The 22,972-nt window shown below is 45.3% G+C and overlaps 1 protein-coding gene across 1 annotated transcript in view; it reads left to right on the top strand.

Annotated features, from left to right (window-relative positions):
* Nucleotides 1-22,972, top strand: part of ARID4B (AT-rich interaction domain 4B) — a 557,657-nt gene that overhangs the window by 278,863 nt on the left and 255,822 nt on the right. Inside the window, exons 11-12 of the mRNA XM_040429305.1 lie at nucleotides 10,021-10,163; nucleotides 15,673-15,745. Coding sequence (XP_040285239.1) covers nucleotides 10,021-10,163; nucleotides 15,673-15,745 — 216 coding nt within the window. The remainder of the gene's footprint in view (nucleotides 1-10,020; nucleotides 10,164-15,672; nucleotides 15,746-22,972) is intronic.

The following is a 22,972-nucleotide window of genomic DNA, read 5'->3' as shown; positions in this document are numbered from 1 at the left end:
GCAAATATGCCAAGAATCGGCCGGAAGAAAACAGCAGCATACTTGCCAGAATGTGGCCAGATCTCGGATGGTCCCCATTATAGTGAATAGTGCCGGACAGAGAATTACAAGCTGCCAGAACAGCCTGCCGAATAGCCACCATGCGAGCTGTGTCTGTGATACTGGGTGGTAGTTAGACGGTGACTGTTACGTATTCCGTGGCAGTTAAAATTTGAATCTCTGAACATTCTGACATTTTTATGGGGGATTTTTATTTTTAAATATAAATGTATTAAAAATTACAAATCTGAGCACTCCAAAAATACATACATACAGCGAGGAGAGCTTCGAAACCCAGTTTGAAAAGAGTCTGTACATTAAGCGGTTCAGGCTGTTTTAGATGCAGAGGACTGGAGAAGAAGAAATAAATAAAATCTAAAAACATGAGGAATTTCAATGTAGTGCTTGCTTTTCAGGTGACCCCAGCACTATCAGCTTCTCATAGCAGATTATAATGATCTCCCACCACTATCAGCCTCTCATATCAAATTATAATGATCTCCCACCACTATCAGCCTCTCTTATCAAATTATAATGACCCTCCAGCACTATCAGCATCTCATAGCAGATTATAATGATCACCCACCACTATCAGCCTCTCATATCAAATTATAATGATCTCCCACCACTAACAGCCTCTCGTATCAAATTATAATGACCCTCCAGCACTATCGGCATCTCATAGCAGATTATAATGATCTCCCACCACTATCAGCCTCTCGTAGCAGATTATAATGATCTCCCACCACTATCAGCCTCTCATAGCAGATTATAATGATCTCCCACCACTATCAGCCTCTCATATCAAATTATAATGATCTCCCACCACTATCAGCCGCTCATATCAAATTATAATGACCTTCCAGCACTATCAGCATGTTATAGCAGATTATAATGATCTCCAACCACTATCAGCTTCTCATATCAAATTATAATGACCTCCCACCACTATCAGCCGCTCATATCAAATTATAATGACCTTCCAGCACTATCAGCATTTTATAGCAGATTATAATGATCTCCCACCACTATCAGCTTCTCATATCAAATTATAATGACCTCCCACAACTATCAGCCTCTCATAGCAGATTATAATGATCTCCCACCACTATCAGCCTCTCATAGCAGATTGTAATGACCTCCCAGCACTATCAGCCTCTCATAGCAGATTGCAATGACTCCCCAGCACTATCAGCCTCTCATAGCAGAATATAATGACCCCCCCCAGCACTATCAGCCACTCATATCAGATTATAATGACCTCCCAGCACTATCAGCTTCTCATAGCAGATTATAATGACCCCCCAGCACTATCAGCTTCTCATAGCGGATTATAATTGCAGTACGCAGCCCTGCAGGGTATTTCGATGGTGAGGTCACGGTTAATAGGCAAACGAGGGTTGCTCTTGGTTACTCACAGTTTATTGAAAGAACCTGGGCAGGCGTACAGCAGTGATGGAGAGGCTGGCACATGAATCCTCTGGGGCACTCTCTGTGTATAGGGACCAGGCCAGTGGTAGGTGAGGTGCCCTGGGTGTTACAGGTTTAATGTGCCGGTGGCAAGATCCCTTTAAGTTCGTGACGCCAGTGCCGGTAACGGTGGCACACCGATTTATTGCAGGAATAATTAAGGAACACAAGTTGCAGTGAACCAAAACTTCCTTTTACTGAACAATCAACTATTTACAGTCTTTTGGTTAAAGTTCCATATGTCAGCAGCAGTCACAAGCAGGCTTATACAAATGGCAGGCACAATGTTCTTGCAAGATACTCAGAGGGTTAAACACTTACAGATCAGGCTGCACTTTTCCTCAGAATCCTTATCTTTATCCCAAGGCCCGTATGCCCTATTGCTGGCTTTATCCTTGGTTAGGGAAAACTTCCTCAGGTATATATATATATATATCCTTGCTTTTCATGTATCCTTCTGCCCTTCAGCTCTCTTGTCTGGCTGGAATAAAGGCTCTGCTCTGCTCTGCTATGGGAACTTGGTTTCTCTCAGAAGGCAAATCCTTCTCCTGGTGACAACTAGAGCCTGCACCTCAGCTCCTCTCTGGCTAAAGTGTATTCTTGCTTCTGACTCTACACACTCACTCTACACTACTTTCCTTGAACAGGACCTGACTATATATATTAGGGGTTACCTAGCTCCCTCTACTGTCTAGGAGGAGGAACTACACCCTAACAGGCCTGATACACAGATAACAGGAAAATACACATAAAAACATAGCAATATACATTAAAATGTAATGTAAAATACAATGCCACTGTTCCACAGGAGGTGGAGAACAAACGTGGCCCAATTGACCCTTGTGTAGTGCCCACATTTACCTAGTGGGACACTACATAATGACCCTACAGCACTATCAGCCTCTTATATCAGTTTATAATGACCTCCTAGCACTATCAGCCTCTCATATCAGATCATAATGACCTCCCAGCACTATCAACCTCTCATATCAGATCATAATAAAAGCGAAGTGTGAGTGCACTGTGTCCCTGTGTGTGTGTGTCACTAGTTTTGCACTGAGCATGCGCGGCGGGGCAACCAATCAGGACACAGCTCTCCACATGCAGCAGCACAACCCACAGCATCGCGCCGACCAATCAGCTGACACTGCTTCAACTAACTGTTTAACCCCTTCCATGCCGCAGTCCTTAGGGACCGTTGTCTGAAAGGGGCTAACCACCCTGGCAGCGGCCGGATGCTTGAAGGGTTAATGCCCCCCTTTCAAGATGCATAGCGCGTAGCACCCTCCCTCCCCCCTTCAAAATGGCAGAGCGTGCAGCATCCCCCCTTCAGGATGGCAGAGCTGCAGCGGGGTAGAGTGTTAGCTGTAACGTACAGCTAACACTCTGCTTGAAGCGGCCAACATCAGTGCTGGCACAGATGTCGGCCGTTTATACCCTTCCGTGCCGTGGTCCTTAGGGATCTCTGTATGGAGGGGCTAACCATCGGGCCGCTGCTCTGCTGTGGCAGCGGCCGATGCTTGAAGGGTAAACTAAGGAAGGGAGCTCCCTCATTCCCCCATCGGGCCGCTGCGCTGTGGCAGCGTCCCTATGGTTACCATGGCAACCCGACGCCTTCATAGGCTTCCGGCTTGCTGTGGTATATCTGTGGTATATCTAAGCCTGATAAGGATCTTGCTAAAGGCAGAAGCCTGATCAGGCTTAGTGTGAGTTTAATACACTGCAGTACACTATATAGTGTACTGCAGTGTATTGTAAGCCATCAGACCCACTGGATCATCAAGAGCCAAGTGCGTCTGGGTCCAAAAAATGTAAAAACAAAGTGAAAAAAGTAAAATAATTAAAAAAAAACTACGTTTATCCACACATAATTGGTTAAAAATTTTAAAAATAAAAAACATTAAACATGTTTGGTATCGCCATGTCCATAAGGACCTGATCTATAAAAATCATGTTACTTTTACCGCATGGTGAACACCATAAAAAAAAAAAGAAAAGCTATGATGGAATTGCAATTTTTTCCCACCACACTTCCCAAAAAATTATAAAAAGTGATAAAAAAAAGTCATATGTATCCAAAATTAGCACCAATCAAACCGTGACCTCATCCCACAAAAGGTGAGCCCCTACATCTGCCAATCGGCCCAAAAAATTAAAAATATATATGGCTTTCAGAAAATGGAGACACAAAAACATGATTTTTTTCTTCAAATATGCTTTTATAGGGAAAAAAAAATGCACATATTAGATATCATCATGTCCCTAACGACCTACTCTATAAAAACATCATGTGATCTGGTGAGCGCCATAAAAAAAAATAATAATAATAATTTGCCAAAAAAATCTATTTTTTATCACCTTACATCACAAAAAGTGTAATACCAAGCAATCAAAAAGTCATATGTGCCCCATAATTGTACCAATCAAACTGTCATCTCATCCCACAAAAATTGAGATCCTACCTAAGACAATCGCTCAAAAAATAAAAAAAATATGGCTTTCAGAAAATGGAAACATAAAAATATGTTTGTTTTTTTTCAAAAATGCTTTTATTGTGTAAAATTAAAAATGCACATATTAGGCATCACTGTGTCCGTAACAACATGCTCTATAAAAATAGTATGTGATCCAACCTGTCTGGTGAACGCCGTAAAAAAAATTAAAAATGTTTTTTATAACCTTACATCACAAAAAGTGTAATACCAAGCAATCAAAAATTCATATGCGCCCCAAAATGCTACCAGCCAAACCATCATCTCTTCCAGCAAAAAATTGAGACCCTACCTAAGACAATCGCCCAAAAAAAAAAAAATGTGGCTTTCAGAAAATGGAAACCTAAAAACATGTTTGAAAAAAAATAATAATTGTGTAAATAAAAATAAAAAAAATGACTTATTAGGTATCGCCGCATCGTTATGACCTGCTCACATTATCTACTCTGTCAGGTGAACATTGTAAAAAAACAAATAATAACAATCAGAACAGCCATTTTTTGGGTTACCTTGCCCCATAAAAAGATTAATATATACAGTCGTGGCCAAAAGTTTTGAGAATTACATAAATATTGGAAATTGGAAAAGTTGCTGCTTAAGTTTTTATAATAGCAATTTGCATATACTCCAGAATGTTATGAAGAGTGATCAGATGAATTGCATAGTCCTTCTTTGACATGAAAATTAACTTAATCCCCAAAAAACCTTTCCACTGCATTTCATTGCTGTCATTAAAGGACCTGCTGAGATCATTTCAGTAATCGTCTTGTTAACTCAGGTGAGAATGTTGACGAGCACAAGGCTGGAGATCATTATGTCAGTCTGATTGGGTTAAAATGGCAGACTTGACATGTTAAAAGGAGGGTGATGCTTGAAATCATTGTTCTTCCATTGTTAACCATGGTGACCTGCAAAGAAACACGTGCAGCCATCATTGCGTTGCATAAAAATGCCTTCACAGGCAAGGATATTGTGGTTACTAAGATTGCACCTCAATCAACAATTTATAGGATCATCAAGAACTTCAAGGAAAGAGGTTCAAGTCTTGTTAAGAAGGCTTCAGGGCGTCCAAGAAAGTCCAGCAAGCGCCAGGATCGTCTCCTAAAGAGGATTCAGCTGCGGGATCGGAGTGCCACCAGTGCAGAGCTTGCTCAGGAATGGCAGCAGGCAGGTGTGAGCGCATCTGCACGCACAGTGAGGCGAAGACTTTTGGAAGATGGCCTGGTGTCAAGAAGGCCAGCAAAGAAGCCACTTCTCTCCAAAAAAAACATCAGGGACAGATTGATCTTCTGCAGAAAGTATGGTGAATGGACTGCTGAGGACTGGGGCAAAGTCATTTTCTCCGATTAAGCCTCTTTCCGATTGTTTGGGGCATCTGGAAAAAGGCCTCTCCGGAGAAGAAAAGGTGAGCGCTACCATCAGTCCTGTGTCATGCCAACAGTAAAGCATCCTGAGACCATTCATGTGTGGGGTTGCTTCTCATCCAAGGGAGTGGGCTCACTCACAATTTTGCCCAAAAACACAGCCATGAATAAAGATTGGTACTAAAACACCCTCAAACAGCAACTTCTTCCAACAATCTAACAACAGTTTGGTGAAGAACAATGCATTTTCCAGCACGATGGAGCACCGTGCCATAAGGCAAAAGTGATAACTAAGTGGCTCAGATACCAAAACATTGACATTTTGGGTCCATGGCTTGGAAACTCCACAGATCTTAATCCCATTGAGAACTTGTGGTCAATCCTCAAGAGGCGGGTGGACAAACAAAAACCCACTAATTCTGACAAACTCCAAGAAGTGATTATAAAAGAATGGGTTGCTCTCAGTCAGGAATTGGCCCAGAAGTTGATTAAGAGCATGCCCAGTTGAATTGCAGAGGTCCTGAAAAAGAAGGGCCAACACTGCAAATACTGACTCTTTGCATAAATGTCATGTAATTGTCGATAAAAGCCTTTGAAACGTATGAAGTGCGTGTAATTATATTTCACTACATCACAGAAACAACTGAAACAAAGATCTAAAAGCAGTTTAGCAGCAAACTTTGTGAAAACTAATATTTTTGTCATTCTCAAAACTTTTGGCCACGACTGTATATACATACACACACTACCTCTACCAAAAGATTTCTATACTGCAGGAATAACCCTAATAATAACACGCCTCCCGCACCGCTCACACCAGCGCGCCAACCAATCAGGACAGGGCGCTCCACATACCGCCTTCACCGCCCGCACCTGCACGCCGGCAAGCAGGTCGGAGCGCCACCATTTCTGTTCGTTAGTCCCAGCTGCCATTTCTGTTCGTCAGTCATAGCACATATAGAGAGGAGCCCCTGTCAGCAGTCTGACCTACCAGTCGCTACCAGCAGTCTCAGCACCAGCTGTCAGTGCCATTCCTACAGCCACCAGTCACAGTGCCAGTAGTGTCAGCCACCAGTCAGTGCCAGCAGTCTCGGCCACAAGCCACAGCCAGAAATCTCAGCCACAGCCACCAGTGTCGACCACCAGCCACCAGTCTCAGCCAGCAGTCATTGCCAGCAGTCTTAGCCGCAGCCACCAGTCAGTGCCAGCAATCTCGGCCACAAGCCACAGCCACCAGTCTCAGCCACAGCCACCAGTCTCAGCCACCATTCAGTGAAAGCATTTTCAGCCACAGCCATCAGTCAGTGCCTGCAGTCTCAGCCACAGCTGCCAGTCTCGGCCACCAGCCACAGCCACCAGTCAGTGTGTTCAAGTTCCCTTGCCATTTAATATAGACTGTTCCTACTCATGTTTATGCACTACTGTTCTAGCGCCCGTTATTGTAAATGGCTTAATGTCTAGTCAGATTATAACCCCCCCCCCAGCACTATCAGTCACTCATAGCTTATTATAATGACCTCCCAGCACTATAAGCCACCCATAGCAAATAATATTGACCTCCCAGCCCTATCAGCTCCTCATAGCAGATTATAATGACCCACAGCCCCTCAGATTATAATAACCCCCAGCCCTATCAGCCCTTCATAACAGATTTTAATACCACCCAGCCTCTCACATCAGACTATAATAACATCTAGCACTATCATCCTCTCATATCAGATTGCAATGACCACAGCACTCATTATCAGCCACTCACAGCAGATTATAAAGGCCCCCCCCAGTTCTCATATCATATTATAATGATCCCCAGCACTATCAGCATGTGGAAACTATTCCCACCTTCCTTCCCCTCCCTGACACTTCCCTTCCACCCAGCTTCACAGTTTCATTGTTAGCAATGGCTGGCAGCATTGCAGTTGGAAGAGATGAAGGTGCAGGCCCGTCCTCTGCTTCACTCCTACTCCTCCCTCCATAGCATCTTGTTAGCCATGAAACTTGTTACAAGGCAGGACATGAAACAACTCCCCGGAGCAAGCAAGAGAGAGGATGCTCTGCAGACATGGGACAGCTCCGTCCTCCCAGTGCTGTCACCTTATTCTCATCCCAGCAGCCTTTTCCACTACTATATTTCCCTCAGCTCCACAGTCAGAGATGTGCGGCTACTGATGAGAACATGGCGTGTGCCGTGTTGTGCGTGCGCCATGTTCCCTGATCGGGACAATATTTGTATTGAATCGGGAATCAAAGTATCAAAAACAAAGTATTGATAGTTCCATACCTGGTGCAACCCTACTTCATTGTATCCAATAGTAAATGGTGCCATTAGAAAACACAACTTTTCCCAGAAAAAAAAAACCTCATTCGGAAAAAAATGGTAAAATAAAAAAGTTATGAAGGCAGGGAGTAAAAAAACGAAAATGCAAAAATGGAAGATCATTTTGTCAGAATGGGGTTAAGGCTGAACCCCATGAAAAAAAATGAAATAAAAAACAAAGGTTGACTTTTATTCATTCCCCCACACTACAGAAAAAGTCCCAAAAATTAAATGCTAACCCGCATTGATAGGTCATCGGTGTCAGCAGAGGTCGCAGTAACGCCTGTACAAGTGTCATAGACGCCTGTTCAGGCCAATTTACTCCCGGAAAAAAGTCTAAGGTGTACCAATGCGCCCTAGACTTTTCCGGTCATTCATCATCGCAGTGAGCGCTGTGAACTGCACAGGCAGCGCAGCGATGCTGCTGCTGCCTGAAACAACCAATAACAAAGTTCCTTACAGTAAGGAGCTTTGTTATTGGTCGGTTTGAGCAGGCTGCCGGAGCGTATGGCACACCGCTCTGAAGTGAGGTGGGAGGCATTCAATCTTCACTGGCCTGGTAAGCGGCCTGGCTGTGCTGTGAAATTTAGTGGGGGTCCGGGCTCTTCTTCTCCTCACTGCTGAGCGCGATACTGCAGATGGCCTGAATAGAAAGTCTATGGTCTTCTCCTCACTGCTGAGTGCAGTAGTGAAATGGTTGAGTGTTTCAGACTCCTGGTTATAGAGATCAGCAGGGGACACATTCTGTGGCAGCAGAGTACAAAAAAAATATATATAGGTGGCTTATTACAGCACCATGCAACCCTCCAGGTGTACAGCATGGTATTAGGGTATGGTTATATGGAGCGGCCATGATATGGTTGTTCTGCGTTCAAATAACGTGCGGCCAATTAGCCTCCAGCTTCCTTACAGTAAACTAATGAAGACCGTACTACATTATCAGTTTCCATTGTTAATGCCCGCATGGCCATTAACAATGAAGACCAACTACGCAGTGCGATCTGGAGATAAAGTACAATCCAGTATAGTGGGTCTTCCCTGTACTTTACCACTTGGCTATAATATACTGCTGTGCATTTGCTCCAGATCCTCCCAGGGGCTTATTGACCATATCCTGGAGGAAGGGGAGCAATGTTATTTACATGGAACTGTATGTTGGAGAAGCTGATGGGAGGGCACGTTCACACAGCCACTATTTATTTTTGTTGTTCAGCAGAAGAACAAAAATAACTGAGTGCTCGATCGGGCACCTAGCTGACAGGAACGGAGCTGAGCAGATTCCATTAACTATAATACAGTCCATTCAGTTTCCGTTCAGGATCTTATCTTTTTAACAGGCAAAAAAGTTCCACATGCAGGTCTTTTTGACTGGATGAAATTGTTCACATCTGCTCCTCCAACTGCAACTTTCGTACTCCATTTTGGCTAATAATACTCCTCCAAAATGGTAAGAGGAGTATTTTTACTTTTCCGGGAAAAGATTTGTGGGACCTCTGAGTGTCAGATCTGTGAAGTTGGATTCCTGGCCACCCTTCTTATCAGCTGTATGAAGGGGCTGCGTCACTTGTGAACATTTCAGCCTCTTCAGTGTTTACCTGCATGCCATCTATATAGCAGTAGCAATGCTGGCTACTTACAGTTTGGTCCCATTTGAAGAGGCTGCAGTGCTTGCACAAGAATCGCAGCCCTTTCAAACAGTTGATCTGGGCGGTTCCAGGAGTCAGACCCCCACCAATCTGAACTGATGACCAATCCTGAGGATAAACTATCAATATTCTGAGGCTGAAATACCCCTTTAAAGGGAACCTGTCACGTTGAACATGGTGTTTGAGCATGTTGCAGAGCAGTAAGAGCTGGGCAGATATTATATTTTATACGTTTAAATTCCTGCTTATTCTGGCCTTTGAAGGAGGTGATCCTTTCCGTGATTGACAGCCTTCCCTGTATGACAGTGTATACAGAGATAACTGTCAATCCACTGATAGGACAGCCTCCATGACTTCATAGATCAGAAGGAGCAGGAATTGAAATGAATCCACTACAAGTCATGCTGAATCTCTTCCCATAAAACTATATACTGTATCAACGTGCTCAGCATCTCCTGCTCTATAGTATGGTGTCTGTAGCTTACATTGCATTTTCATGTTGAGACAGGTTTCCGTTAAGGCCAAATATAGCATGGTCCATAATAGGTTAACAGAATTCAGTTGTGGTTCCCTTAACATCTCTATTTACATTTTAAAAAAGGTCAGAAAAGGTTTATGATATCCCGTCAGACAATTGTTTTTCGCAATTTATCTGTGTGTTACCTTTTCTGTTGATTGATGTTTATATTGTTTAGCTCTAGACTATGCCAAGGAATTTCTAAGAAATAAAACTATACCCCATAATTGGAAGGCTGAGATAAAAGAAGAAAGCTCAGGTAGCGAGACAGAAGATGAGGAGACCAAAGATGATCCAGATGACAGCAGTAGTGACGATGAGGCAAGTGTTTGTAAAAATTTGTTGTCTTTGCTAAAATATGTAACTGAATTAGAATGGGCTTATTGGTAACATAACCAATCTTGAATTTACCTGTTTCATCTCTTTCTGTAAAGACCATACATCCTAAAATGCAAATTACCAGAGCAAGCCCTGTGCAGATATTGAACTAATGAAGATATTGGGAAATCTTAATTCTAAAGCGTGAAGATTTGGGCATTAGGCTGTAACTACAAGATGAGCAGACACCCACTGGCAGTGATCAGAATTGTAGAAGACACTGATGCCATTTATCCCCTCAGATGCCGGCGTCAGCATCGACTGTGGCATCTGAGTTAAATGGAAGGGGGGGAACTGTCCCCTGATTCGAGCCCTCATGGCGAAATTGCAGGATTCTGATTAGTTGCTATGGCAGCCTTGTGAAGCCTGTCAAAATAAATATTGTTTTTGCCTTCTAAGAGCCATAACATTTTTACTTTTCTGTTCACATAGCCGTACTAGTACTTGTTTTTTTAGAGATAAGATATATTTTTGACAGCACCATTTAATTGACCATATCTTGTATTAAACATTGTGAAAAATTATTTGCTGTGGAGTTAAATGAAAAAAAAAATGCAGTTCTGCCATTGTTTTTTGGGTTTTGTATTTACAGCATTCACTGTGCGCTAAAAGTTACATGAAGATGTAATTCTTTAGTTTAGTATGATACGGTCATTTGATCACTTATACAACAGCCTGCTATAGTATACTGTTGCAATCTGACAGATTTTCTCAGGCTTTCTAATAATTTCTGCAGCATGCAGGGCTTAATAGGCTGTTCTTACTATGGCAGTCATGGGATCCTTCACAAGGCCTCAGGGTGATATACCAATCTATTGGCACCCGACAATTTTACTGATTTGAGGGAGCTCCTTGACAGTAGAATCAAAGGGGTTAGAAAAATGGGCTCAAATTTATTTTCGATTCTGGTCATTGTGGCTGGGTGTTAGCTGTATTACACAGCAGGCGATCACCATGTATGTAGTGTACCGCTGATGTATATTTACGTGGAGTGGTCAGGAAGGTGTTAATGCATGTTGGAAATCGAATTTTGCATCTCTGCCAGTTAGGGTACTTTCCCAGTTGAGGTTTTCTTTTCCGGCATAGAGTTCCGTCCTAGGGGCTCTATACGGGAAAATAACTAATCAGTTTTATCCCCATGTATTCTGAATGGAGAGCAATCCGTTCAGGATGCATCAGGATGTCTTCAGTTCAGTCATTTTGACTGATCAGGAGAAAGATAAAACCGCTGCATGCTACGGTTTTATCTCCGGCCAAAAAAAACGGAAGACTTGCCTGAATGCTGGATCCGGCATTTTTTTCCATAGGAATGTATTAGTGCCTGGATCCGGCATAGACCGAAAAAAAGGTGGAAAAAAGAAATGCTTGATCCGTTTTTCCGGATGCAGCGGAAAGACGGATCCGGCATTTCAATGCATTTTTCTGACTGATTAGGCATTTTTCAGACTGATCAGGAATTTTTCAGACTGATCAGGATCCTGATCAGTCTTACAAATGCCATCAGTTGGCATACGTTTTGCTGGATAACTCTGCCGCAAGTGTGAAAGTAGCCTTAGACAAAAAAGCAAACAAACACAAAGGTGCAGTAGCAGCTGCAGGCACTAAGATCTCTGCAGGCATGATATTGTTATTATTTTAAAATCCATTAAAATTGCAATACTTAATGTGCTTCTAATTTCGAGGTTCTTGCTGTATATTTTAATGAATTTATGTGAGCGGACCTGTCATGAGGCAACCTCACTCAGATGCGTCTGAACACTACACAGTATAGTGTTATTCTAACCTCTGTAACAGAAAACTGACCTCTCTCTGTCTTAGGCCTCCTGCACACGAACGTATTTTTTTGCGGTCTGCAAAAACGGGTCCCGTTTTTCCGTGATCCGTGACCGTTTTTTCGTCCGTGGGTCTTCCTTGATTTTTGGAGGATCCACGGACATGAAAAAAAAAGTAGTTTTGGTGTCCGCCTGGCCGTGCGGAGCCAAACGGATCCGTCCTGAATTACAATGCAAGTCAATGGGGACGGATCCGTTTGACGTTGACACAATATGGTGCCATTTCAAACGGATCCGTCCCCATTGACTTTCAATGTAAAGTCAGGAGTTAATATACCATAGGATGGGAGTTTTCTCCAATCCGATGGTATATTTTAACTTGAAGCGTCCCCATCACCATGGGAACGCCTCTATGTTAGAATATACTGTCGGATATGAGTTAGATCGTGAAACCTCATTTCCGACAGTATATTCTAACACAGAGGCGTTCCCATGGTGATGGGGACGCTTCTAGTTAGAATATACTACAAACTGTGTACAAGACTGCCCCCTGCTGCCTAGCAGCATCCGATCTCTTACAGGGGGCCGTGATCAGCACAATTAACCCCTCAAGTGCCGCACCTGAAGGGGTTAATTGTACTATCATATCCCCCTGTAAGAGATCAGGGCTGCCAGGCAGCAGGGGGCAGACCCCCCCCCCCCCCTCCCCAGTTTGAATATCATTGGTGGCCAGTGTGGGCCCCCCCCCTTCCTCCCTCTATTGTAATAAATCGTTGGTGGCACAGGGTGCGCCCCCCCCTTCCTCCCTCTATTGTAATAAATCGTTGGTGGCACAGTGTGCGCCCCCCCCCCTTCCTCCCTCTATTGTAATAAATCGTTGGTGGCACAGTGTGCGCCCCCCCCCCCCCTTCCTCCCTCTATTGTAATAAATCGTTGGTGGCACAGTGTGCGCCCCCCATCGGCCCCCCCTCCCTCTATAGCATTAACAACATTGGTGGCCAGTGTGCGGCCTCCCATCTCCCCCCCCGATCATTGGTGGCAGCGGGTTACTAGCAATAGTACAATAGTAAGAGATTCATACTTACCTGGGAGCTGCGATGTTCGTGTCCGGCCGGGAGCTCCTCCTACTGGTAAGTGACAGTTCATTTAGCAATGCGCCGCACAGACCTGAGGCTGTCACTTACCAGTAGGAGGAGCTCCCGGCCGGACACGAAAATCGCAGCAGCAGGTAAGTATGAATCTTCTACTATTGTACTATTGCTAAGTAACCATGGCAACCAGGACTGTAGTAGCGTCCTGGTTGCCATGGTTACCGATCGGAGCCCCAGCGATTAAACTGGGACTCCGATCGGAACTCCGCTGCCACCAATGATGGGGGGGGGGGGGGAAGATGGGAGGCCGCACACTGGCCACCAATGTTGTTAATGCTATAGAGGGAGGGGGGGCCGATGGGGGGCGCACACTGTGCCACCAACGAATTATTACAATAGAGGGAGGGAGGGGGGGGGCGCACACTGTGCCACCAACCTATTATTACAATAGAGGGGGGGGGGGAGGCCGCACTGGCCATCAATGATATTCAAACTGGGGAGGGGGGGGGGGGTCTGCTGCCTGGCAGCCCTGATCTCTTACAGGGGGATATGATAGTACAATTAACCCTTTCAGGGGCCGCACCTGAAGGGGTTAATTGTGCTGATCACGGCCCCCTGTAAGAGATCGGGTGCTGCCAGGCAGCAGGGGGCAGTCTTGTACACAGTTTGTAGTGTATTCTAACTAGAAGCGTCCCCATCACCATGGGAACGCTTCTGTGTTAGAATATACTGTCGGTTCTGAGTTTTCACGAAGTGAAAACTCAGCTTTGAAAAAGCTTTATGCAGACGGATCTTCGGATCCGTCTGTATAAAAACTAACCTACGGCCACGGATCACGGACACGGATGCCAATCTTGTGTGCATCCGTGTTCTTTCACGGACCCATTGACTTGAATGGGTCCGTGAACCGTTGGCCGTGAAAAAAATAGGACAGGTCATATTTTTTTCACGGCCAGGAAACACGGATCACGGATGCGGCTGCAAAACGGTGCATTTTCCGTTTTTTCCACGGACCCATTGAAAGTCAATGGGTCCGCGAAAAAAAACGGAAAACGGCACAACGGCCACGGGTGCACACAACGGTCGTGTGCAGGAGGCCTAAGTCCTTGGTCTACAAAAGAAACTCAGGTTAGGCTACTTTCACACCTGCGTTAGGTGCGGATCCGTCTTGTATCTGCACAGACGGATCCGCACCTATAATGCAAACGCTTGTATCCGTTCAGAACGGATCCGTTTTCATTACCATGATCATGATAATGCAAACGGATCCGTTTTGACTTACACTGAAAGTCAATGGGAGGCGGATCCGTTTTCAATTGGACCATATTGTGTCAGTGAAAACGGATCCGTCCCCATTGACTTACATTGTAAGTCAGGACGGATCCGTTTGGCTCCGCATCGTCAGGCGGACATCAAAACGCTGCAAGCAGCGTTTTGGTGTCCGCCTCCAGAGCGGAATGGAGGCTGAATGGAGGCGAACTGATGCATTCTGAACGGATCCTTATCAATTCAGAATGCATTGGGGCTAAACTGATCCGTTTTTGGGCCGCTTGTGAGAGCCCTGAAACGGATCTCACAAGCTGACCCAGAAACGCCAGTGTGAAAAAAGCCTTAGGTAGGAGCCAGCTTTATTTATTTTATGCTACGTAAAAACTGCCCAAAAGGCAAAAGTATTCAGCACTTTCTAACAACGTGAAATAAATGAGCAGGTACAAATTCTATTGCATTGCTGTAGCTGCAGTGCAATAGGCAAACATCAAAACAACATGGTTAGTACAATAATTTCTTTAGTAAATGAAAACAACGTTTAGGTCAAATCTACATGAGTTTTTGTTCAATGAAATGACTGCACAACTTGGATCACCTTGGAATAACTCCCTTCTTTAAAAGTACATGCATTTTAATTATCCTCAGGGTTTGGGCCTATATGGCAGGGAAAGAAAATAGAGCATTGGACCTTTTTTACATTAAATTTTGGAACTCTCATTAATTCTAATGGGAATTAAAATAGATGCCACAATCCTGTAGTGACTAATAAGCTATATGCTTCACAACAAAATGAAAACAGTTTACAGATTTTCTTCTATTATTTCTGCAGTTCTCAGATATAGCCGTTTTTACCACTGTCACTCCTGGCCAGTTCTGATTGCATGTAACTGTATGACTGAATGGCAGATAATGGATCTAGGTTTGGGAAAGTTTAGGCTAGTTTGACTCGAAATTAAATGCATCTGCAAAGAGTGAGTAATACAATCCACATTCATTAGTGGTCATTAATTATAATGTAAATTACCATATGTGGTGATCATCTGTTTTGGCACTATGTAAGCAAGAAGTAAAATACATCTAGTAAATACTTTTGGGGAAAAGGACATTCAGTATGTTACTGGAGAGCCATATTATAATAAGATAATGGATGTCATGCATTTTATATTGGAATTGATCGGGTAAAGTTGCATATTCACTTAACTTCTGGTAAATTAATCGTATTTCATGTTGTTTTGTTTCAGCTTTGTCACCCTGACTACTGGAGAATTTCACTTATTTTAATATGTTTATATATAAAATTAATTTCCTTTTTTGCAATAGGATGAAGTGGAACCATTTCCTGATGAAAATGATAATTTTTTACAACAACTTTACAAGTTTATGGAAGACAGAGGTGAGACTTATGTAGGCTTAGGTGTTTCAGCAGTCCAAGCTCTGATTGGACGATGGGAACTTCCAAAAGAAATACATAAATTGGTTGAAAAATAATGTTAACTCTATTGTCCAGCAATCTCATCATTAAGAAATGTCTTTATCCTATTAGCACTGACTTTGTATTTGTAAAATCTTTGTCTTTCCAAATATTGAGCAAATATCAGCAGCATTCATCCAGTAAGTGATACTAAGCCAGAGTTAAAGGGTTGCCTGGCCATTAATTTTATAGTGTAAAATAATAAACAATCAGGCCTACATTACCTACACTCTGTTGCTCCCTTTCAACATTTCCTGGTCCCCTTGCAGTCCTGGTCCCTATTGTCATGCAGAAAATGACCGCTTAGTAGTGCTGATTGAGCATGCTCGGCCGACCTGGTGTTCGGCTCAAGCATCTCGATGCTCGGCACATGGCGGTATTCGGCCGAATACCGCATGTGCTCGAGCGCAAAACTCGAATCTCCTCCACATGTGAAATTTGCTGCTCCACATCTCCAGTGTAAAGTGTGCGCATCCAAAAAATATCTGTGACAGCCAGTGTACTTTTTCCGTAGACGGTGTGTGCTGCGGACAGTAACATTACCAGTGCCACATCTGCAGTATAACGTCTGCGCTTAAAAAATGTATCTGTGACATACAGTGTACTTTTTCAATAGACAGTGTCCGCTTCTGACAGTGACATTACCAGTGGCACATCTCCAGTGTAACGTGTGCGCTTAAAAAATTTATCTGTGACATAGTTCACTTTTACAATAAACGGTGTCCGCTTCTGACAGTGACATTACCAGTGCCACATCTGCAGTGTAACGTGTGCTCTTAAAAAATTTATCTGTGACATACAGTGTACTTTTTCAATAGACGGTGTCCGCTTCTGATTTTTATCTGTGACAGTGTACTTTGTCTGTACATTACCGATGGTACCTCTCCTGTATACTGTTTCCTCATCCCAAATACCTGTGACATTCCCTGTAATTTTTTATTAGCCGCTGGTGATAGCATTGACATTATCTGCAGGCTATCTCCTGTGTGACGTTTCCACATCCCAAATACCTTTCTAAATTTGTCTGTGCATACATTTCAAATCCTACGCTCCTGTACGTGTGACATACTTAAAGCATATATAACATTTAATATGAAGAAGGCGGGCAGTAAGGGATGGAGAAGTGGCCGTGATGCTGATGGTGCATGCAGAGGCCTTGGCCATGGGCACGTTGAAACTGTGCCTTCTGCCAGAGCACAAGAAAAACAATCATCCACAGCTTCATATCCCAGTTTGCAGGGTGCCGCAGGACACCACTCTCGAAGTCAGACCAGTGCGACCAGGTGGTCGGTTGGATTGCAGCAGATAATGCTTCCACCAAGTCCAGTCTCAGTAGCCAAGAGTCTGCTCAACACAATGCTCACCCTGATCTTCCTTCCTCCCACCATGGAGAGTCTGGGCAAACAAGTGATCCCACACTCGGATATTCCGAGGAGCTCTTTTCAGCGCCATTCCTTGATTTGGCCCTCTCGCCAAGCACGCTTAAAGAGGGACAGATCTTGTGCCCTGATTCCCAAACTCTTGAGCATCCACAGTCACAAGAAGATGACGGTGGGAAACGGCAATTACTGTTTAATGAGGTGGATAATAATGAGACACAGTTGCCAATAAGTCAACGGCAATTACTGTCTCAAGAGGTTGATGAAGAGGATGAGACACAGTTGTCAATCACTGAGGTTGTGGTTAGGTCAACAAGTCAGGAGGATGATCAGAGTGAGGAAGTGGAAGAGGAGGTGGTGGACGATGAGGTCACTGACCCAACCTGGTAAGGTGGAGGGCCGAGTGAGGACAGCAGTACGGAGGGGGGGGATCTGCAGCACCGCAACAGGCTGGAAGAGGCAGTGGGGTGGCAAAAGGGAGAAGGCGGGCCACACCAAACAGGCCCACAACTGTTCCACGGAGCTTCCCCTTACGTTAATCTCCCTTGCCAAGGGGTAGGTGTTACGTAGTATGGCGCTTTTTGGAGGAAAGTGTGGACGACAAAAGAATAGTAGTTTTCAACCTGTGCCGTACCAAAATGAGCCGGGGCGTGAACACTAGCAACCTCACTACCACCAGCATGATCCACCACAAGGCATCCAAGCACCGTAATAAGTAGGACGAACGCCTGGGTACACAATCTGGGTCTGCGGGTCACACCACTGCCTCCTCTTCCCTCGTGTTACGTGCTGGCCAATCCCCTGTCAAAGGCGCAGGCCCGGATGCCTCCCAACCAGCACCTGGACCTTCGCAAGCACCATCAGCGACCACATCCACTTCCGTGTCCCAGCACAGCGTCCAAATGTCCTTACCACAGGCCTTTGAACGCAAGCGCAAATACCCAGCCACCCACCCACAAGCCATAGCACTAAATGTGCAGCTTTCCAAATTACTGGCCCTGAAAATTTGGCCATTTAGGCTTGTGGACACTGAGGCCTTCCGCAGCCTGATGTTGGCGGCCGTCCTACGTTACGCAGTCCCCAACCGCCACTATTTTTCAAGGTGTGCCGTGCCCGCCTTACACCAACATGTGTCCCGTAACACACGTGCCCTGACCAACGCAGTTACTGGCAAGGTCCACTTGACCACGGACACATGGACAAATGCATTCGGCCAGGGATGCTACATTTCCCTGATTGCACACTGGGTGAACGTTGTGGAGGCCGGGAGCATGTTGTAGCCTGGGATAGCACAGGTGCTACCGACGCCAAGGATTGCGGGCCTTATGTCGATCATGGTTTCCACCAACACCTACGTTAGTGGCTCCAAACCCCACTTCTCCGCCTCCTCCTCCACCTCCAAATTATAAGCGTGCAGCACCAGTAGGTCATCAGTTGGTAGCCGGAAGCAGTGTAGCACTGCAGTGGGGAAGCGGCAACAGGCCGTGCTAAAGATGATATGCTTAGGGGACTAGCAGCACACCGCGACAGAGCTGTGGCAGGGGATAAGAGACCAGACTGAGCTGTGGATCTTGCCACTCAACCTAGAACCAGGCATGGTTGTGTCTGATAATGGCCGTAACTTGGTGGCGACTTTGGAACTCTGCAAGCTCACACTCATACCATGCCTAGCCCACGTCTTAAATTTAGTGGTTCAGCGTTTCTCATAACCTACCCCAATTTGCCTGAGCTACTGGTGAAGGTGCGCCGCGTGTGTGCACATTTCCGCAAGTCATCGACACCTTCAGCTGGTCTGTGAACGCTGCAGCAGCGCTGGAAATTGCCAGCTCACCAACTGTTGTGTGACGTGAGCATGCGCTGGAACTCGATGTTCCACATGTGGGCCATGCTTTGTGAGCAGCAGAGGGCAGTAGTGGATTACCAGCTGCAACATGGTCGTCGCCTTTCTAGTCAGCCTCCGCTATTCACAAGCGAGGAGTGGGCATGGATGTCTGACCTCTGTGAGGTTTTAAGAAACTTTGAGGAATCAACACAGATGGTGAGCGGCGATAAACGCTATTATACAGCGTAACCATCCCACTTCTGTATCTACTCAAACACTTGCTGCTCACAATTCAGTACAACGCTTTGCATGTAGAAATGGGGGAAGACATTACACAGGGTGATAGCCAGACCACCCTCAATTTGTCTTCTCAGCACAAATTGGATGATGATGATGAGGAGGAGGAGGAGCAGGAGATGGTTGCCTCTGCTACAGAGGGTAGTACCCATGGAAGTTTAATTCCTTCTGTTCTGCGTGGGTGGGCAGAAGGGGAGGAGGAGGATGAGGAGATTGCGAGTCATCCTCCTGATGACGACAGCGAAGTCTTGACTGTTGGTACTCTGGCACACATGGCTGACTTCATGTTAGGCTTCCTTTCCCACGACCCGTGCGATATATGCATTTTAGACAACACGGATTACTGGTTGTTCACCCTTCTCGACCCCTGCTACAAAGAGAACTTTTTATCTCTCATTCCTCTGGTGGAGAGGAAGAGCAAAACGGTGCAATACCAGAAGGTCCTTGTTGAAAAATTGCTCCAAAAATTTCCATCAGACAACCCTGGCGGCAGAGTACGTAGTTCCTTGGGCAACCAAGGAGGGGAGACAAGGGGAACACACAGCAGTTCCACCAGAAGCAGGGTAACACTCTCCAAAGCCTGGGGCAGTTTCATGACACCCCACCAGCACCCTCACCCTGATGCGCGGCCTACTGTCACAAGGAGTGAAAAATTTGGGAAGATGGTGAAGGACTACATAGCAGCAGTGATGGCCAGTTCGCATTTGTTTTCAGACCGGCTCGCGGCACAGACACAGGGTAAGGGCTTACCTGTGCCTCGCCGTACTTGTGAAAAAAGATGGCAGCCCGCATATGTTCGCGGGCGAACAATGCGAACTGGCCATCACTGCATAGCAGACCGTGTCAGCGTTCTCAGTGATCCCTCTGTACCTTACAACTCCTGGGTGTCCAAGCTGGCCACGTGGCACGAACTACGCCTTGGAGGTGCTGGCCTGCCCTGCCAGCAGCCTTTTGTCTGAGCGGGTATTTAGTGCTGCTGGTGGCATTATAACAGATAAGCGTATCCGCCTGTCAACTGAAAATGCTGACAGGTTGACTCTTATAAAAATTAACAAGGCCTGGATTGCCCCAGACTTCTCGACTCCACCAGAGGAAAGCTGATGAACATAAAGGCAATTTAAATGTGTTGTTTATAATGTACTGAATACACTGTATTCCCATGCACCCCTTCCATCACAAAAATGGGTATATGGTTGAATCTTCCGTTTCTCATCCTCCTCCTCTTCCTCCTCCTCTTATTCATCGCATATAATGCCCTCGCATATAATGTTTTACAGGCTCAGCTCACCAGCAAGCCCTCACCTACAATCTTTTACAGGGTCAGCTCACCTGCAGGCCCTCGCATATAATGTTTTTGAGGGTCAGCTCACCAGCAGGCCCTCTCATATAATGTTTTACAGGGTCAGCTCACCTGCAGGCCCTCACCTACAATCTTTTACAGGGTCAGCTCACCAGCAGGCTGTCGCATATCAGGTTTTAGAGGGTCAGCTCACCTGCAGGCCCTCACCTACAATCTTTTACAGGGTCAGCTCACCTGCAGGCCCTCACCTACAATCTTTTACAGGGTCAGCTCACCTGCAGGCCCTCACCTACAATCTTTTACTGGGTCAGCTCACCTGCAGGCCCTCACCTACAATCTTTTACATGGTCAGCTCACCTGCAGGCCCTCACATATAATGTTTTACAGGGTCATCTCATCTGCAGGCCCTCGCATATGTTTTACAGGGTCAGCTCACCTGCAGGCCCTTGCATATAATGTTTTACAGGGTTAGCTCACCAGCAGGCCCTCACCTACAATCTTTTACAGGGTCAGCTCACCTGCAGGCCCTTGCATAAAATGTTTTGCAGGGTCAGCTCATCTGCAGGCCCTCACCTACAATGTTTTACAGGGTCAGCTCACCTGCAGTCCTTCGCATATCATGTTTTACAGGTTCAGCTCATCTGCAGGCCCTCGCATATCATGTTTTACAGGGTCAGCTCACCTGCAGGCCCTTGCAAATAATGCTTTACAGGGTCAGCTTACCAGCAGGCCCTCGCATATAATTTTTAAGAGGGTCAGTTCACCAGCAGGCCCTTGCATATAATGTTTTACAGGGTCAGCTCACCTGCAGGCCCCCACATATAATGTTTTAGAAGGTCAGCTCAGCAGCAGACCCTCACACCTAATGTTTTAGAAGGTCAGATCAGCAGCAGACCCTCACCCCTAATTTTGTAGATGGTTAGCTCAGCAGCAGACCCTCACCCCTAATTTTTTAGATGGTTAGCTCAGCAGCAGACCCTCACCCCTAATTTTTTAGAAGGTCAGATCACAAGCAGATCCTCACCCCTAATTTTTTTGATGGTCAGCTCAGCAGCAGACCCTCACCCCTAATATTTTAGATGGTCAGATCAGCAGCAGGCCCTCGTCCCTAATGTTTTAGAGGGTCACCAGCAGGCCATTGTAGGAGTCCCACTACCAGAACAATTGTACCACAATGTGAATAAGGCCCTCCTTTATGTTATATACAGGTTGTATCGGAGTGCCTCTTCTTGTAATTTTTGTCAGCACTTGCACTTTATATACAAGTAAATATACAGGAAAGAATGTTTCCTAACAATTTTTCCTCTAAAATCGATTTTATCTTCGGTTTTGTGCGTATTATTGTCAGTCTGTAAAAGTGGCGTACTTCTCGGACAACATCGTTCCCAGCAGCGACCTTGGAGTCCAATATGCATCCAGACATCCTCCCCGTGCTGTTCCCGAATCATTTCGGTGGTGTTTCCATCAATTTCTGACCTTTTCCTATGAACCAGACACCCTCCCCTCTTCAGAGCAGGGGGGGTGCCTGGTTTAATGCTCAGGTTCTGCCATTGACTTCCATGTGTTCGGGTGCTCGGTAGAGCACCTGAGCATCCCAAGGTGTTCGGCCCGAGCACTTTGGTTCTCGATCAACTTTACCGCTTAGCCAATCACTGACTGAGGCAGGTCGCTAAAGGTGCTGGCACACAGCACAATTCTGACGTAAACCTAAATGTAATAAAGTAAGGTGTGCAAATTTCACATGTACTAGAAGTGAATTCAACATAGTAAAATTGTTTGTAAGACTGAAAAAAGACATACGTCCAACCAGTTCAACCTGTCATTCTGCTAGTTGAACCAGAGAAAGGCAAAAACCCCTGTGAGGTAGAAGACAATTTTACTAATTTTAGAGAAAAAAATAATCCTTCCTGACTCCAAACAGGCAATCAGAATAGCACCTTAAATAATCCTCTTCTATGTTTGTGTAGAATCCTTCTTTCCTCCAGACACAGAGGATGTCCCCTCGTCACAGTCCTGGGGATAAACAGATTATGGGAGAGATATCTGTACTAACCCCTGATATATTTATACATAGTTATTAGATCTCCCCTTAGTCATCTTTTTTCTAAAGTGAATAACCTTAATTTCCATTACATCCACCATGATGGCCACAATGAGAGATGACCCTTGACCTCTGTAGGGGCAGGAATACACAGCGAGAGATTAAATTTCCCCCACCCCTCCTGCCCCTCAGTGTTTTCCTGCCCCTACGGGGTTAGCACGCAGAGAGAGTCCTCTCTATGGGGAGGTGAAGATCAGCAACAAAGTTACCTTCATCCCCTGCTGCCTTCCCGCGGCAGGGGCTAAGGCTG

Source organism: Bufo bufo, chromosome 4, assembly GCF_905171765.1.
Source record: "Bufo bufo chromosome 4, aBufBuf1.1, whole genome shotgun sequence".
In the NCBI taxonomy this organism is placed as follows: domain Eukaryota; kingdom Metazoa; phylum Chordata; class Amphibia; order Anura; family Bufonidae; genus Bufo; species Bufo bufo.
The sequence above is the reverse complement of the archived record's forward strand: the minus strand, read 5'-3'. Positions and strand labels throughout refer to the sequence as shown.